Source organism: Physella acuta, unplaced genomic scaffold (genome assembly GCF_028476545.2).
Source record: "Physella acuta isolate Inbredline_101_S28 unplaced genomic scaffold, ASM2847654v3 ptg000017l, whole genome shotgun sequence".
In the NCBI taxonomy this organism is placed as follows: Eukaryota; Metazoa; Mollusca; class Gastropoda; family Physidae; genus Physella; species Physella acuta.
In genome coordinates, this window is record NW_026731537.1 from 909,964 (window position 1) to 927,549 (window position 17,586).

At 39.9% G+C, this 17,586-nt stretch overlaps 3 protein-coding genes across 3 annotated transcripts in view; 2 read left to right on the forward strand and 1 right to left on the reverse strand.

Moving 5' to 3' along the window:
* LOC131938717 (cadherin-related tumor suppressor) overlaps positions 1-5,771 on the forward strand; it is a 91,936-nt gene extending 86,165 nt beyond the window's left edge. The window contains exons 19-21 of the mRNA XM_059296852.1: positions 1,194-1,402; positions 1,656-1,917; positions 2,069-5,771. Coding sequence (XP_059152835.1) covers positions 1,194-1,402; positions 1,656-1,917; positions 2,069-3,732 — 2,135 coding nt within the window. The 3' untranslated portion in view covers positions 3,733-5,771. The remainder of the gene's footprint in view (positions 1-1,193; positions 1,403-1,655; positions 1,918-2,068) is intronic.
* Positions 5,772-8,917: 3,146 nt separating this feature from the next.
* Positions 8,918-11,728, forward strand: LOC131937567 (post-GPI attachment to proteins factor 2). The gene is made up of 5 exons (XM_059295103.1): positions 8,918-9,440; positions 10,192-10,441; positions 10,588-10,694; positions 10,827-10,935; positions 11,295-11,728. Exons 1-5 carry the CDS (start codon positions 9,222-9,224, stop codon positions 11,411-11,413), a joined length of 804 nt encoding a protein of 267 aa, XP_059151086.1. The 5' UTR covers positions 8,918-9,221; the 3' UTR covers positions 11,414-11,728.
* Positions 11,729-11,953: 225 nt separating this feature from the next.
* The window catches only part of LOC131937461 (gamma-aminobutyric acid receptor subunit alpha-1), a 34,523-nt gene continuing 28,890 nt past the window's right edge, over positions 11,954-17,586 (reverse strand). The window contains exons 4-11 of the mRNA XM_059294920.1: positions 17,424-17,491; positions 15,434-15,657; positions 15,023-15,105; positions 14,716-14,844; positions 14,073-14,225; positions 13,649-13,863; positions 13,244-13,367; positions 11,954-12,525 (exon numbers count right to left, since the gene is read on the reverse strand). Of these exons, the coding sequence (XP_059150903.1) occupies positions 12,323-12,525; positions 13,244-13,367; positions 13,649-13,863; positions 14,073-14,225; positions 14,716-14,844; positions 15,023-15,105; positions 15,434-15,657; positions 17,424-17,491 (1,199 nt within the window). The 3' untranslated portion in view covers positions 11,954-12,322. The remainder of the gene's footprint in view (positions 12,526-13,243; positions 13,368-13,648; positions 13,864-14,072; positions 14,226-14,715; positions 14,845-15,022; positions 15,106-15,433; positions 15,658-17,423; positions 17,492-17,586) is intronic.

Here is a 17,586-nt window from a genome sequence, read left to right on the forward strand (position 1 = left end):
AAACTACTGCCTGGCCGTGCAACTTAGAGGGAACATAGTCTGTGTACGTCAACTATCAATGTGTTTCATGTATCTGGTCTGGGTACATAGTCAACTTTCAAAGTTTTATATGTGGTCTGTGTACCTAATCAACTTTTATGTTTTACATGTGGCCTGTGTACCTAGTCAACTTTATGTTTTACATGTGGTCTGTGTACCAAGTCAACTCTCAATGTTTTACATGTGGTCTGTGTCCCCAGCTATCAAAGTGTTTCATGTATCTTGTCTGTGTCCCCAGCTATCAAAGTGTTTGATGTATCTTGTCTGTGTCCCCAGCTATCAAAGTGTTTCATGTATCTTGTCTGTGTCCCCAGCTATCAAAGTGTTTGATGTATCTTGTCTGTGTCCCCAGCTATCAAAGTGTTTCATGTATCTTGTCTGTGTCCCCAGCTATCAAAGTGTTTGATGTATCTTGTCTGTGTCCCCAGCTATCAAAGTGTTTGATGTATCTTGTCTGTGTCCCCAGCTATCAAAGTGTTTCATGTATCTTGTCTGTGTCCCCAACTATCAAAGTGTTTGATGTATCTTGTCTGTGTCCCCAGCTATCAAAGTGTTTCATGTATCTTGTCTGTGTCCCCAACTATCAAAGTGTTTCATGTATCTTGTCTGTGTCCCCAGCTATCAAAGTGTTTGATGTATCTTGTCTGTGTACCTAGTCAACTCTCAAAGTGTTTCATGTATCTTGTCTGTGTCCCCAGCTATCAAAGTGTTTCATGTGTCTTGTCTGTGTCCCCAGCTATCAAAGTGTTTCATGTGTCTTGTCTGTGTCCCCAGCTATCAAAGTGTTTCATGTATCTTGTCTGTGTCCCCAGCTATCAAAGTGTTTCATGTATCTTGTCTGTGTCCCCAACTCTCAAAGTGTTTCATGTATCTTGTCTGTGTCCCTAGCTATCAAAGTGTTTCATGTATCTTGTCTGTGTCCCCAGCTATCAAAGTGTTTCATGTATCTTGTCTGTGTCCCCAGCTATCAAAGTGTTTGATGTATCTTGTCTGTGTCCCCAGCTATCAAAGTGTTTCATGTATCTTGTCTGTGTCCCCAGCTATCAAAGTGTTTCATGTATCTTGTCTGTGTCCCCAACTCTCAAAGTGTTTGATGTATCTTGTCTGTGTCCCCAGCTATCAAAGTGTTTGATGTATCTTGTCTGTGTCCCCAGAGAGACAACCTTTCAGCTTTGGCAGCAACTCTGTAGTCAGGTACAGCTTATTGCCTAGTTACCTCAGGGAGGCCATGCTGACGGCCATAAGCTCTAGCAGACGCAGACGGGCCATTGGGGACTCTACGCTGGCGCTGAGGTTCAGGACACTGGAGACTGAGGGTGTTTTGTTCAAGGCAGCCACGAGTGTCTACACATGTGTGCTCTGGGTAGGTTACACCCCTCCCCCCCCCCCAGTAACCTGACAGTGTGTTTAAATTTACATCCGCATTCCTTGCTACCATGTCACCACCATCTTCAAATAACTTGATGTTGATTTCATCAGCTATGGGAGGAGTGTTCAACATTTTCTATGTAAGATTGTGATTCAAGATTTGAATGAATCACCAGTGTCCTCAAACTTGTACCTATTTATCTGAACTTGCCACCATTGTACTATAACTTCTCTAATTTTGATTTTAGTTCAGTGAAGGTCAAGTTTACTTCATGGTCAAGGACACCAATGAGGTCACAGACCCTCTGTCTGTAGCGGCCAGTAAAATCAGTGATGGGCTGTGGCACAATGTGACGGTCACTGCTTTGACCACCGGCTACTCTATGCTGTTTGATGACACTGTCTCTGGCCTGATGCCACAGAGCCCAACCTTCAACTTTGACACGCTTGACCTTGTCGAGATGTCACTAGGTGGACAAGCAGTGGTCAAAGATAACAAACAGATCAAAGGTAACAATCTAATCATCTCCATGTCACTCCTTCAATTAGCCACTTGTTAATTAGATCATCTGATTGTCAGTATCTTATCTCATTTTTTGTTCTTGTTTCACCAGGATTCTCTGGCTGTTTGTCTCATCATTTTGTGTTCTTGTTTCACCAGGTTTCTCTGGCTGTTTGTCTCAGTTTCTGATCAATGGAGAGTTGCAGCCCTTGAATGGCACCAGTGACAAATACAACATCAGCTCAGCAGGTGGAGTAGAGGGGAGCTGCAGCGCGCTGTGTGCCAACAACCCATGTGGTGGCAGCAACAAGTGCGTGCCAGACGGGGAGCTCTACCAGTGCCTGCTCATGGCCCAGTCCGCTGGACTTGAGACCGGCATCATTGTGGTCATCGTCTTCTTCGCCGTCCTGCTCATCGCCATCATTGTTGTTTTTGTCCTGTTCCGTGTGAGACGGGACCTGTTCCACAGATGTGTCCGCAACAAAAAAGAAAATGGTAGCATGAGTGACGGCTCCAATGGGAAGCCCAACATCAGCATTGACAACATCATCGGGACGGGGGGTATGAATGGCTCCAGCTCCCGCTACTCCCTGAACCCCAGTGAGGAGGAAATGATCATCAGGAACCACATAGCTGAGAACCTGGCGGGCCAGAAGGCTCTGACTGCCAGGCCTGATTTGATTGGCTCAAACTTCTCTCCCCAGCCCTTCCAGCTCTCTGATGGCACTGTCATCATGGAGACTGGCCTCATGCTGCCTGACGAGGACGCACCTGAGCATTATGATTTTGAGAACGCCAGCAGTATTGCCCCCTCTGATATAGCACCCTCGGAAATGATACGTCACTACAGGGACTTCCGCAATGGTACACACCACCACCATCATCACCACCACCACCATCACCAGCAGCCTCATGCGTTGAACAGTGGCTTGTTAAATAAGTACAGAGACAACAGCCTGGTTATTGCCCCTGGTATCCGCCAGAGCCCCATTTCTTTAACAGGCTCGGCGCTGTCCGTTCCCGCCACGGGCACCCAGCCAATGGTCCCCAATGGCCGGCCCAGCTCTGCTCTGGCTGCTCTCAACCATTCAGAAGGTAACCGCACGCTGACTCAGCTCAATGTCCGCAGCCCACATAACTACACCCTGAACCCCAGTCGCAGTAGCTCGCTGGGCAGTCACCACAGCCACAGTTCTAGCTCGTCTGCTACAGGGCCTCCCAGCGGCGTCATCGCACCATTCACACACAAACCTATCAATAATAAATTCAGAAATCGACCAGTTCCTAAAGGATTAACTGTAGAAGATGTAAATAGATTGAACGCTCGCCCAGATATGCTGGTTGACCCGGTCAGTATGATGGACGTTGTGTCATCGTCTGTGGACGGTCGGCCCAGAGCCAACATCAAATATCACAAGCCGGCTCATGAGCAAGACAACAGCCTGCTGCTTGAGCCGCCAGACTCGAGCTCCTCTGACAGCGGAGCCAACGACTCATTCACGTGTTCAGAGTTTGAATATGAGAATGATAATCCCAGGACTAGACTTGACCTTGACCCAGGTCAAATGATATTTTCTAAATTGACAGAAGTTGAGAATGAAACAGACGACCTGACGCCCCTCCACCAAAAATCTGGCGTAGATGGTGTATCAAGGACCCCTGAGATTCTGCCATTTACCAACCAGTATGACTTTGATGCGCTGCTCAACTGGGGCCCCAAGTTTGATAAGTTGGTGGGGGTGTTCAGGGACATTGCTCAGCTGCCAGATACAGGACAGAGGATTGAAGGGGCGGGGGATCATGACTATGAGGAGTACGTTTAGCCTGAGGGTCTAATCAAAGTGTTTGTGATATGCAGGAGTAATTTGTCTATTTGTTACATACAACTTTTTTATTGTAAAGATAAATTCCATTGTTTTAGAGTAAATTGTTAATTAAGGAGAGTTGTAAGTTAAAAGCATAATCAAAAGCTTCCATTTGTCAATCATATTTCAATGTACATGGTTGTTTTCATTAGATTTCTTACTGGAATGAGATTTCTTTGGACTAATACATTTGTGTTTTACTTTCTCAACTTTATGTGATCAATCACCTCAATACCTCCCTCAACACAGCTGTTTACCACCCCTTGACTTTTGGTGTGTGTTGCTTCCCTTACCATCAGAATTTTTAATAAACATTCATCTCCATTATCTGTCTAGCATTGGTCCATTACTACACAATTATTAAAATAGCTGTCTAGACTTGCCTAAGGAAACATTAGATTGTCACATGACTTGTCTAACCAATGAAATAGAATCTTATTATACATTGACAACGCCATTTAGAAGTTAGTTTTTTTGTAAAAGTTATAGATACTTATCTGATGGATATTTTCTCTTTCATGTTGTTTTTTTGTGTCAAAATATGTCCCCTGGGTAATAACTGTTTCAATGACTTCATGAAAACTGGTTGAAACAATTTGTGACAACAGATTTTTTCTTGTATGTCAAATGTCACTGCAACATTGTTTGCCCATTGTTTGAACAAGTTTTACTATTTAGAAAGCTGCGCTGTAATTGTTGTTCTTGTGTTAATATTAATTTTTGCCTTTTGTAAAGGCTTCAAGAGAGTGTGTATGGTGCAGCTTTTGGCTAAGTGTGTGTGTATGTAGCAAATGTATGGCTGTATAATGTGTACATTATAATGACATCTGACAGATGATATTTTATGCAATTTTCTTCAAGTTTTGTAATCTGTTCTACACATTCCTTTTGTTAAGGCAACATAAATCGCTTTCTTTGTTTTACATACCATTTCAATGTTGCATGCATTGGGGTTTTGTATTGTTTTAAGAAAAAACTTTATTTATACTTCATTTTATAAATTTTTAAAACAATGTACATTAGTACTATTTGTACGAAAAACTAAAAAGTTATACTAAAAAATGTTCCTTTTCCCTACACATTGGACTGGTAAAAAAATAGAGTTGATCACTGTATTCAGTTACTAATTGAATGACTTAGTATAATAAAAGCTTGTTGGAGATGGTGTAATGCTGAAGCTAGGGTATGACACCATCCACACAGTACTAAGACAACCACCTCCACAATACCTACATGAAACTGTTGCTTCACATCAACTAGTAGAAAGTTTTTTCTAAACACCCAAACCACATGTAGATTTTACTTCTGCAATTACATAATCAAATTTTGAGTCATTATTTACAAATATTTGTCAGTAAATAAAGTTAGTTAAGTGCATTTAGTAAAATCATGTTTAGTTTTAAGTGAAGCTGTTAGAGACATAATATCAATGGTCATCATAATCATTTTGTGTGGCCTTAAAATACCTTGACCACACCCTGCCTGTCCCATCAGTAGACCCTATTCTGGCTAATGTACTTAGATGCTCTTTATTTTTCTAGTGTTTATATATATTTTTACAAACCACGAACAAATCAGTTTCACATGTATAGTCCACCTGCACCAAGTGGAGTTATTTCCATTAACCATCATCCAAGTCTCTCAACTTGAACAAACTTTAGGCTGTTATTGGTATACAAGTTGCAAGTGGACTTCTGGTACATTGTTTATTTAACTTGTGCACTGTCTATGCCAAGTTTTCATTTAGTTTTAACTAAAATTACCTATTTTATAATGATTTATTTGATCTAGATGATCATTTAGATAAGAATTTTCTTTCCTGATGTAAATATTATAAAGATGAACTTCATTTTTAATGTTGATTCTTTTGTTTAAGGTTGCCTTGGCAACAAAAGATGGCCAGAACTGATATTGTAATAATTTTTTTATGCCAAATAAGATTGTCTTGATCCTTTTTTTAAAAATACAATCAATGAACAATAAATCTTTAAACAAAACTGTGTTGTGTACTTGACTTTACAGTGTGACTATTCATTAGTTGATCATTATAGTAACTGTCTTATAGTTTGTTTTAATGTGGTGACCTGTCCGTGATGACAGTTTACAGACGACAAAGATAAGATCAAGCAGAACTTGTTACTTCCCCTTAGTTTCAAAAACTAAATTATCACTAATTTGACCCAGCTCTATGAGTGAACATTGAGCATAAACCACAGCTCACCTGACTAGTAGGGGTGGGGGTGATAGCGGGTCTGTTTCGCATGCCTGGAGGAGGGTTAGATAGTCGTTGTGTCCACGAAGTTAATTATATGTATAGATATTTATTGAAAGTAACATAAAGCTGTTCACCTAAAAATTAAACAGACAGATGATTTACATAAGTAGATTTATTTTAAAGCATTTGGCTAACAAGATATTGTTCCGTGGATTGAATTAGATAATTTTTTTAAAACATCAAAATTTTTCATCAGATTTCAAAATTTAATGGTTAATTTGTCAAAAAAAGAAAGTTGAACTGGATTTACTTTTAAGTCCAGCCTCTACTACAGAGTTTAACTGGGTCACTGATTCCAGATATATGGGGAACACAAGATAATTTTGAGATGGATACACGGGAGAGAAATTACTACAATCTAAAATCCTATTGGCCGTCGAAACTGTTTCTTGTAATATGTTGGTGCAATGAGCCATTCAAGGGAAGCCACTAAATCACATACTCAGCTATTTGCTGAGACTTTAGTAAGTATCTAATGAGAAGGTCAAGGGGAGATCAGTAGGCCTATACACAAAGACAGAACAGATGGAAGCTACACTGCTTTAGTTAAAGGAATTGTCCAACATAGATTTTTAATTTCTAAAAAATTAATTTGTTTTTCTTCATAACTTAAGCTCTATGTTAAAAGTAAACTTCTTAAAAAACGCACAGAACACAGTCTTGCCCCCTCCCCCCCCCTTCCCATATATATGTTACAGCCAAAGCTAACCTGCCCCTGCTTTGTGAACTGTCAGGCCTGTTGCAATATAGCTGAGGCATTTGGCCAATGTGTATTTCTAACATAAGCCAGCCACTTCACAAACTATCCAAAGTAGGTTTTGATGTAATGTGTTTTAATTATACTGGCAGGGTTTTATAAAAAATATAACATTTAGCTCACCCCCATCCCATAAACATTGTATAGCTTTTGTATAGACCTGCCAGCCCCACAGAAATCCTGTCACACCTGCACAATCATTGACAGTCAGCTATGGCAACACACATGGCACAACCAATAGCTCAACAAATCACTGCAAATATAGACTACTGTGTAATTCAAAATGTCATAAATGTGATCATAGAGATTGATTATAGGCTTGAAAAGTCTATGTAATCATACCAATTTTTTTTTTAAAATCTTTTTAAAAATATGGCAAGGGATAAAATTATAGTTACATTTGTAAAAATAAAAGGTGTTTGGGAACCAATGATTACACTCATTTGCATATTTTTGTGTTAAACATTTAAAAAAAAAACGCCCTCAACCTCTCCTTGAAGTAAACCAGGGAAAGTAAAACTATGATAGTTACAAAAATTGTTTTACATGATAACATACACAAGAGCTGTCAATGGGGGATACCCTAGTAGTTTATTTATATTAAGAATATAACATCCCCAATCACCACAACACCCTGACTCTACTAATCCAAATTAAAAATAAAAGTGTTAACTAAATGACTATTATATTACTAGTATATTTTTTTTGTTTGAACATTTCTAGCCTTAATAAAACCGCAAGTCATTTTGTACTTACTTCACAAATGGTATAAAATGTTCAATTTTGGTTGAAAAATATGCTTTCTTGCAACAACCATTTGGAACCAGCTATTCAAGCCTATTTACTACAATATAATTATTTGACTGGTTTTATAATTTACTTTAATTAATCATCCATATATCCCTAATTAATTATCATTAAGGTATCATCATCATCATCATTCCTTTGTTGCCCCTGGGGCGCAAAGGGCTGCAACCAAACATCTCCACCGGACTCAGTTTTGGGCTGCCCCCTTTATCTGTGCCCATGTGAGCCCAGCTGTTTTCGCCTCTTCTTCAACCGTTCTTCTCCATGTCTTCCTTGGCCGGCCCACCCTCCTTTTTCCCTGGGGATTCCATTCCAAAGCATGTTTTGCGATGTTTTCTTTTTCTTTCATTTACGGGCCTTAAGGTATTAAGGTATACAAACACCAAAATGTGCTCATAATAATAATTGTATTGTTCTTTGGCCGGTTACAAACTGGCTAGCCAATGCCCGAAGTCAAGAAAAGTTTTGAATGTTGTAGTTTGTCTTAAGTGAGCTGATATTGGAGAATTGGCCGACTTCAAGTTTTGGTTGTAATATATAGGCTTTTATCTATATGTGTGTATACAGCCACACACACATACAATTGTCAAACAACTGAAAGTCTGGTTTATTGGAAGGAAAACCATTATTTCCAATTTCATCATTGGGTGAAGAATAGTGAAGACATTTGACAACACCTGCCTTCTTACATGTTTTTAATGAAATTTAATGTAAAATAAAAAAGAAATAATAAAATAATTGAAAATAGACCTATGTAATATTCTTTATTTTATCAACACTATTAAATATATTAATATAAAAATAGCAAACTACTAGGCTAGAATCTAGAATCATTCATTTAGATTAATCTAGAGCTAGGCCTATACTACTATATTATACTATTACTACTATATTAGTATATAATAGTATACTATATATATATTATATCAATTATATAATATATGGCCAATGTCTATCTAATATCTATAGGTCCTATATTATATTTATAATTAATAGGCCTAATTATAATAAAATATGATTATTGGAGCCTAGTAAGTAGTTAGGCCCCTATTGGTTTTAAATATTATAAATAAAGTCTACAAACAGTTATACTCCATTAATATAAGTATAAGCCATTATAAGCCTATTACTGTATTAAATTAGATTGTAGATCTTGAAAAAGAATACAGGAACTTGCATTTTCTTAATGAATTACATTTTTGAGTAATACAACTTTTTAAAATTCGGTAATTAGTGTGACCTTTTTTTTTTTTTTAATGGAGACAACTGCTTAATAGATATACATTAATATACAACATTAGTAGATCAATCAATTTATTTAGGACATTGAATGCTATATCGATCTAGATCTAATAGTGAATAATTCATCAATGTTTTTATTCACCACGCGCTACTACTCCTCGATTTTTGCCTAAATTTTCAACCAGCCGATTTTTAAAGTTAACTACTAGATCTATAGAATTACAGGCTTAACATTAAATCAGTAGCTGCTCATTGGTCATAGTAAATCACAAAAACAAAATATTAGTGCAAAACGCATATTTTTGTTGTTGTTGATCTTCGTTTAAATTTGTTAATTATAATAAATGACTATAGTATAGCTCTAGAATGAGCGAAATAAATATTAATAACCATTACTATTATAATAACCAACTACGACCGAATAGTAGTAATAGTAATAAATCATTTTACTTTGAAATTAGCTTTCCTTTGGTAATATCTATATGTTGCGTTTTGCCTTTGGCTGCTCTATTTTTCTGTATTGTTTGGAGTCTGACTTTTGATTTTTATGAAACTACATCAACAATATGCCATGGCAAGGAGAATGTGAGTATAACACAGAAACAACTAGTCTAGAAATTCCATCAAAAAACCTTCCTCCCTCTCATCTATATTGTATTATTGAATTGTAGACATACATAGTAGTTTCCAAAAGTATTAAGTTCAGATCCTGGGCACAAGTCCATAGGACGTCCCTGAGTACACCCAGCTTTGAAGGGTACCTGACTCACATTAGGGAAAGTAAATGGTGGCTGGGTATAGTGTTCACCATGCTATCCGTCATATGCTGAGGTCACAGAAACAGGTAAACTCTATTTCATCTTCCCCATGAAGGCCAGGTTCAAATGGGTAACTTTACTCTTGACAGTGGTTTCCACATATTATAAATTTAAACTGTAACATGCACATATATAGTTGGATTTTTGTAAAAATAACTGTTGGTTACTCTCAAAATCTTTTCAATATAGGCCTACCTACATTGTGAAACCATTTTAATTTTTACCAATATAAATATAAACTTATTTTATAACTAAAAAATGTAATTCATTTTCTAATTTGGGCATTGAAAAGCTTGTTTTTATAATGTTTTTATCCTTTTTTTTTCATTTAAAAAAAAATTTGTTTTTATGAACTAGTAGTATAAATAATGTGAATGGAAAAATAAAGCTTTATATTTTAACGTTTTTCAAATTTAAAGATAAAATCATTATAAAAATTTGGTTGATCTGCCTTCCTATACCTATTGCTCAAAATGTATTGAAACAATTCTTGTTAAAGTCTAAATAATTTTTGACAGGTGAAGAATTATTTTCCGTCTGTGAGTGTTGCGACGGGCCTCCTGACCCCCCAGAGATACATCTGGAGGTTTGCCATTGCCGTACACCTTACCCCCAGGTTTCTCATAGCTTACGGCTACTACACCACACACCAGCTCATTGTTCATGGGAGAAACAAGAGGCGACTCTCCGCTCTAGCCTGTACCTCACACATGGTAGAGATTTTCAGCCTTGCTGGTCTCAGCTTCATTTCATCAACTGAAAATTTTGGTAAACTATTGGACGGACAAGTTTTATTTTGATTGTAATGGACCAGCATATTGTCAAATGTCTATTGACTTTAAATTGAGACATTTTTTTATGGGTCTAATTTGAGTCTGATCATTTTTTAAATTTGTTTTTTTTTTCTTCTACAGAGATGCACAAATATTGCTTTATCTCATTCATGTTGAGTGCTACTATCCACATGATCACACTGTGCTTCCTATACTATCTGGGTTCTAGGGGAGACAAACTGAAAGATGTAAGACCCTTTTTCTCAGTTGTCAGGTTGAAGTATTTTATTTTGAAAGTTGTATTGAAAGTTGGACCAATGTTCAGTGACAGTGACAGGTGTAGTTTTGTATTTTCAGAGGTGCTTTCAATTTATTTTCAGTTTCCATTGTCGTTAAAACTTAAACTTGCCATTCTGGTGGTCAACTTACTTGCTTTCTGCATGGCCCTGTGGTTCTATGATAGACATAACACACATTGTGAAGATGGGGGTAAGTAAAGTTTTTTGGTTCTATGATAGACATAACACACATTGTGAAGATGGGGGTAAGTAAAGTTTTTTGGTTCTATGATAGACATAACACACATTGTGAAGATGGGGGTAAGTAAAGTTTTAGATAGTGTTAACTCCTTATATTCTTATTTGTCATATTCTTTTTTTGTTTTACAATTTGAAGGTAAGTTAAAGCTTCTACTTGTTAACACGTTTATCTATTCAGTTTTTTTATTTTATTTTTTTAAAGTTGGATGTAAAGTTTGAGAAAAATGATTAATTTTTAATAAAAATTAAAGTTTAAAAAAAAAAAAATCTGTTGTAACATCTAATAAATTTTTTTATTTATTTCAACAGTGTACAGTTTGTTTGGGATTTGTGAAGTGGTTGTCATAGCAACCAATGTTTTCTTCCACTCTACTGCTGTACTGGACTTCCGCTCTTCTCAGATAGCCTTGGTCAGTGCAAGTGTGTAACTGGACTTACGTTCTGCTCAGATAGCCTTGGTCAGTGCAAGTGTGTAATGTTTACCTTGACCAGTATCCAGTAATGTTTACTTACAGCAAACTAGTCTGTGATTGTTTTCTAGCATTCAACATAATTTTTAAAAACTCTGCTGACAATTAAATAAATTCTTGTTGGTGAGTTGCTGTTATATGTAGGTGATGATTGTATACATATTTTACTGAACATGGAGTTTTCTTACAAAAAAAATTAATACTAATTTTTTTATCTTTGTATAAACCATTTCTCATGGTGAGCGTTTTTGTTAAATCTATTTTACTGAATATTTATATTTATGTAATTATTTATATTTATGTAAATAAATTGCTGAACACAACTCCAAAATTTTAAATTTCTGTTTTAAAAAAAATGGAAAAAACATTTCATTTCAACATTCCGAATTTTTTATTTTGTCACACATCAGCTGTAAGTTGATAAACTGAACAAAACAATGGGGGAGAGGGGGGGGGGGCTCACAAGTTAGGGGAGGGGCACACAAGTAAGGGGGGGGGATGAGTTGACATAGGTGACATGAAGGGAGGGGTGGGGATACATTAAAGAGTGTGATGTCAACTACAGCAGTTGACCTCAGTCTGACCAGAGGTACAGTTTGTGCACTAGAAATGTGGACATTATATGTACAGTGTACCCACAGATCACATTTTAGACCAAATGTACGAGGACATTGTTACTGACCAAGCATCACAACAATCTGCTGTAGCCTACACAGTGGACACTGTTACTGACCAAACATCACAACAATCTGCTGTAGCCTACACAGTGGACACAAAAAATTGTCTCTGGACTCCACCAGCCTTACAAGAGCTGAAGATGTGACCTCATAAAAAGCAGGTGATGTTGATGCACACCTGTCCATCTAGTCAACTGACTTCCAGGTAAAAATACATGAGCCAGTAGCAGAGGTTAATGATGCCAAAGGTCAAGGGGAACAGGTACCTGGAGACCATGTCAATGTCACTGACACTGTTGCCAGTCTCAGGGTCAGCTGACTCGGTCCGCTTCTGCCGGTAGGTGGAGCTCCCGATGATGCAGATCCAGAAAGTTAGCAAACACGAGTGGCATCCTGGGAAAACAACAGAAATGGTTCAGGTGGTTGTTTTTAGTCTCACCGCAGGAGACTTACTAGGATCACAAATACCAGAGCGGACACATTCAATTTAAATTGTTATTCCACAGTACGAACAGTGTTTCTTCCAGACTTTTTTCTCCGGGGGGGGGGGGGGGAAGGCGGACACTGTTAAAAGTATTTATTTTCTATATAAATTATATAAATTTCATTTCGTTCGGGGGGGGGGGGGCGGTCAAAAAATTTCGGCGGGGGGGGGGGGGGGGGGAAGAAACTCTGAGTACGAATAATTTAAAAAAAATTTTAATAATAAATAAGCCTTTTATTGTATTTCTCGATTCATTAAAAGTAGTATTTTGTTGAATTACGGTCAAAGGGAAGTAACAAATAAAAATGTCAATATTAGAATATTTTCTAGAGTGATGTCCCTTGAATAAAAAAATCTGTTTTTAATAAAAATAAAAAAAACAATACATATATGTACGGAATTTCTAAAACAGGTAACAGTTTGTTCCAGGCACTTCTTCGGGTGGGGGGGGGGGGGGGCAGACGACATTGAAGAATTCTACTACTTTCCCCCCCCCCCCCCCGAACGAAATAGAATTCATATAGAAATATATACTTTTATCTATAAATATATACTTATCAGTGTCCGCACGCCACCTCCCCTTCCGGAGAAAAAAGTATGAAAGAAAAACAGTTTACAGCAACTTACTTTTACTAGCTGCAACCAGTTTATTTGTCTTGCTAGTTTTTCCATTGTTGATGGTTATCAGGGCTTCACCCTCAGGCAAGGCTGTCTCGTCTTTGGCCATCGTCGCTTTTTTGTTGGCAAACATCTGCAGGTGAAACATGATGCTATATGTATACATGTCTTGTGGCGCTGTATCACCAAAACATGATGCTGTACATACACATGTCTTGTGGCGCTGTATCAGCTAAACATGTTGCTGTACGTATGCATGTGGTATGGTGGTACACCACCTGTACCAAAACCTACATGTATCACTACCTAACTGTATCACCACACCACCTGTACCACCATACCACCTGTATCACCACACCACCTGTAACACCATACCACCTGTATCACCACACAACTGACATCATCAAAACGTACCACATCATCAGCATCATCGTCATCACTATCCAGCCCGCCCTCCTTGGGCATGAGTTTGGTGAAGTAGTTGACAGCGGCGTATTCGATGAAGGCGGCCATCTGGTACAGAATGCACATGTTGAGGAACACGTCCAGGGCTGTGGGGTAGGGCACCCTGGGCAGACCCTCCCTCACCGTCATGCTGATGGCGGCGGTGGTCAGAATGGTCGTCACACCTGCCAGAAGAAATCTTAGTCGTCAGGGGAGATGCCTGAAAGAAACACTGCTCCCGTCACTCACAAAATCAACATGGTGCCCATCCCGTCAGTAGCCACATCCATCCCTTCTGTAGCCGTACTCATCCCTCATCCAGCCACGCCCATTCATCTTGTAGACACGCCTACCCCGATAGAGCCACACCCCAAACTAATGAAGCCACACCCACCTAGGAGAACACGCGCCGGGGCGGCGTCACGGTTGATCCAGAACGAGACCCAGGAGAGACAAACGATGAGGTAACAGGGGACGTAAGTCTGGATGACGTAGAAGCCCACAGCTCGGCTCATGTGGATGTAGACTTGCAGGATGGACAACTCGCCTGGAACATACAACGGTCTTGTTCTAGAACATACAACGGTCTTGTTCTAGAACATAAGCGGTCTGTCAAAGGTTTAGTTCTACAACATACAACGGTCTAGTTCTAGAACATACAGCAGTCTGTCAAAGGTCTAGTTCTACAACATACAACGGTCTAGTTCTAGAACATACAGCGGTATAGTTCTAGAACATACAACGGTCAGTCAACGGTCTAGTTCTTGAACATACAACGGTCAGTCAAAATTCTAGCTCTAGAACATAAGCGGTCAGTCAACGGTCTAGTTCTAGAACTTACAGCGGTCAGTCAACCAAAGTTGCCTATGACGTCATCTTACCAAAGTTGCCTATGACGTCATCTTACCAAAGTTGCCCATGACGTCATCTTACCAAAGTTTCCCATGATGTCATCTTACCAAAGTTTCCCATGACGTCATCTTACCAAAGTTTCCCATGACGTCATCTTACCAAAGTTTCCCATGACGTCATCTTACCAAAGTTGCCCATCTTTGACGTCGTGTGTTGTTCGATACGGCCCAGCTCAAACTGGGACAGCGTGACCCCGGGGTCAATGTCCACCTGGTTCTCCCACCTGTAGACCACCTCGTCTGTCGTGTAGCCGACTGAAACAGAAAGGTCAAGTCTTCTAGCAGGTTCTAGAAGTAATTCTACTGAACATGCTAGGTCGTGCTAGGTCACGTGATGATCCTGTACTGATGCTACAAATGGCCGGTAGACTAGCTTCAAGGGGAAACGATTGGGGTGATATTTACGGGGAGTATGACAAGGGACAATACTCACAGCTGCCGATATAAAGCGGACAGACAACTCTGTCCATTGGGTATCTGGACAACATCATAGGACATCTGGCGTTGATCGTTAGCCTGCAAGACACATCACGACATCAGCAACATAACACACCACATCATCAATATCATAACACACATCACATCATCAATATCATAACACACATCACAACATCAATATCATAACACACATCAATTCATCATAACAGCAAATTCATCAACACTACAAAACTGTATCCACACCCCACAAACGTGCACTCTCACTCACCAATCTGTAGCCACGCCTACCAAGGTGTATTTCCACCAACGTACCTTCACTCATCAACCCGTTGCTCCATCCACCAGTCTGTAGCCACGCCCACCACAATGTGTTTCCGCCCACCCCCACGTAGCCCCACCCACTCACCGTACGGACATGTAGATGCTGCCGTCGTGACTGAGCCGGATGAAAGTGTTGGGGACGGTGATGTTGTGCATCTTGCTGTTCCTGCCGTTGATGAAGTAGCTGTTGGGTTTCCAGATGTTGTTGATGAACTTGTTGCTGAGGGTGAAGCGGGTGATGTTGGGCAGGTAGAAGGACAGCCTCTCATCCTTCCAGCGCTGTCTGAAGTACACCTGCATGGAGTAGGACTGGGAGCGGGGGAGGGGGAGGGGTGGATGGAATCAGCTCGGTTATTTCAAGATCTCCCCACCCACACACACACTCCACACCAGTCACGTGGTGGTACTACTTCCCGTCAAACTCTCACACTCACACACATCTGCCGGTGAACTTTGAATCCAATTTTCACTTCCAGCAGTCAAAAAAGTCTCAGAAAAATGTCGTGGCAAAAGTCTGTCTTTTGCCAGGAAAATACACAGGGAGATAAATAAATAAATATTCGGAGGAAAATCAAAGTCATATGACTTTATTTTCTGTGATTGTATTTTCTGTGGTTTTACAATCTAGCGAGCCCGAGAAACGAGTGACGTCATTATTTAAAAAAAAACTGTGACCGGAAACTTGCCAGATATTCAAGGGCCGGTACTTGGGCTGGTCAGGTTGTCATGGTGATTGACCAAGTAAACAAACAAGACTGACCACACCTTCTATTGACCCTTACACAATCAATCACCCTTGATATAACAGCGCATGTTTTACAGCATTTAAAAAATGAACGAAAACTTAAAAAATCTAGAGGTCCACGTGACATCAAAAATGAAAAGATTGATTGAAAATTGATTTGATGCAAACATCGCTGGGGCAGACTCTCTCATCGGAAAATGTTTAACGCCCTCTTGAGATGTCTCCCGCTTGAGCGAGTTAGTCTCTGGCCTCCAATACTGCCACATTTTCCTCCGTTAGCGACCCCCCCCCCCCCCCAGACCAATATTGCCCCCCTCCCCCACCAGACCAATATTGCCTCCCCCCCCCCACCAAGAAATGTGCTGGTAATTTCTAATCTACAGGGAATTTCAAGCCACAAGTCCTACCCCCACCCAGCCCCACCCAGCCCCACCCCCCACCCCCCACTCGACCACACTCACCCATGCATACATATTGCTGATTTTATCCACCGCTCCGATAATCCAACCACCCCAATCTATCACATTCCATGCCCCGAGTGCCCCAATCAATCACATTCGAAAGTTTGAGTCTCAACGTATCACATTCCAAAGCCTCCGTGACTACCCCTCGCTATCTGGCCCGCCGCCATTTCCTGGGACCTATCTGCCCCATTAGACACATCTTGACGGGCTGAAATGGAAATCAAGTTTTAAATTTTTTTTCAGTCAGTCAAATCACCAACTGGGACTTGAAATGTGGTTCACATTTAAGAATACCAACTCCAGGCGACCTGATGGGGAGGGGTGGGGTGGGGGAGGGGTCTCGTAGGGGGTTAGGAGGGCTGTGTATTCAGATAGTTCTCCATTATGACACATTTCAATATTTGAAACCTAGTCTGTTATGAGCACAAGTGTTCAGGTTGTATGGGGGGGGGGGGGGCGTAGTTTTCAGCAAATATTAGAGGTCAAGGTCACAATTTCAGTCACACAACCAACAAGTAATGGACGCCAAGGTCACAAAGCAGTAAACAAGGTGGGTCAAGGTCATACCGTGTTGTGTTTTTAACTTTTGTGTGAGGCACTAGATTCTAATTGATTGAGTTTGTTACACACTGATTGATTACACATTGATTGCAAGCACACGTACAAATCAACGAAAAAGTTAGAACCCCAAAACCCCCAAGATGCCCCCCCCCAATATGTCACATACAAGATGTCACCCCAAGATGTCACATACAAGATGTCACATACAAGATGTCACATACAAGATGTCACATACAAGATGTCACATACAAGATGTCACCCCCAAGATGTTACCCCCAAGATGTCACCTACAAGATGTCACCTACCATATCGAGTTCTTTGATTGGTCCCATGCTCTTGATCAAAATGTCCGTGTCAATGACCACACGATCACCTGAGGGGGAAGATTACACGTCATCAGATACGTCATCAAACACGTCATCAAACACAAGTAGGCCTAACGATCCATGGGGCAGATGGGTTGAGTTC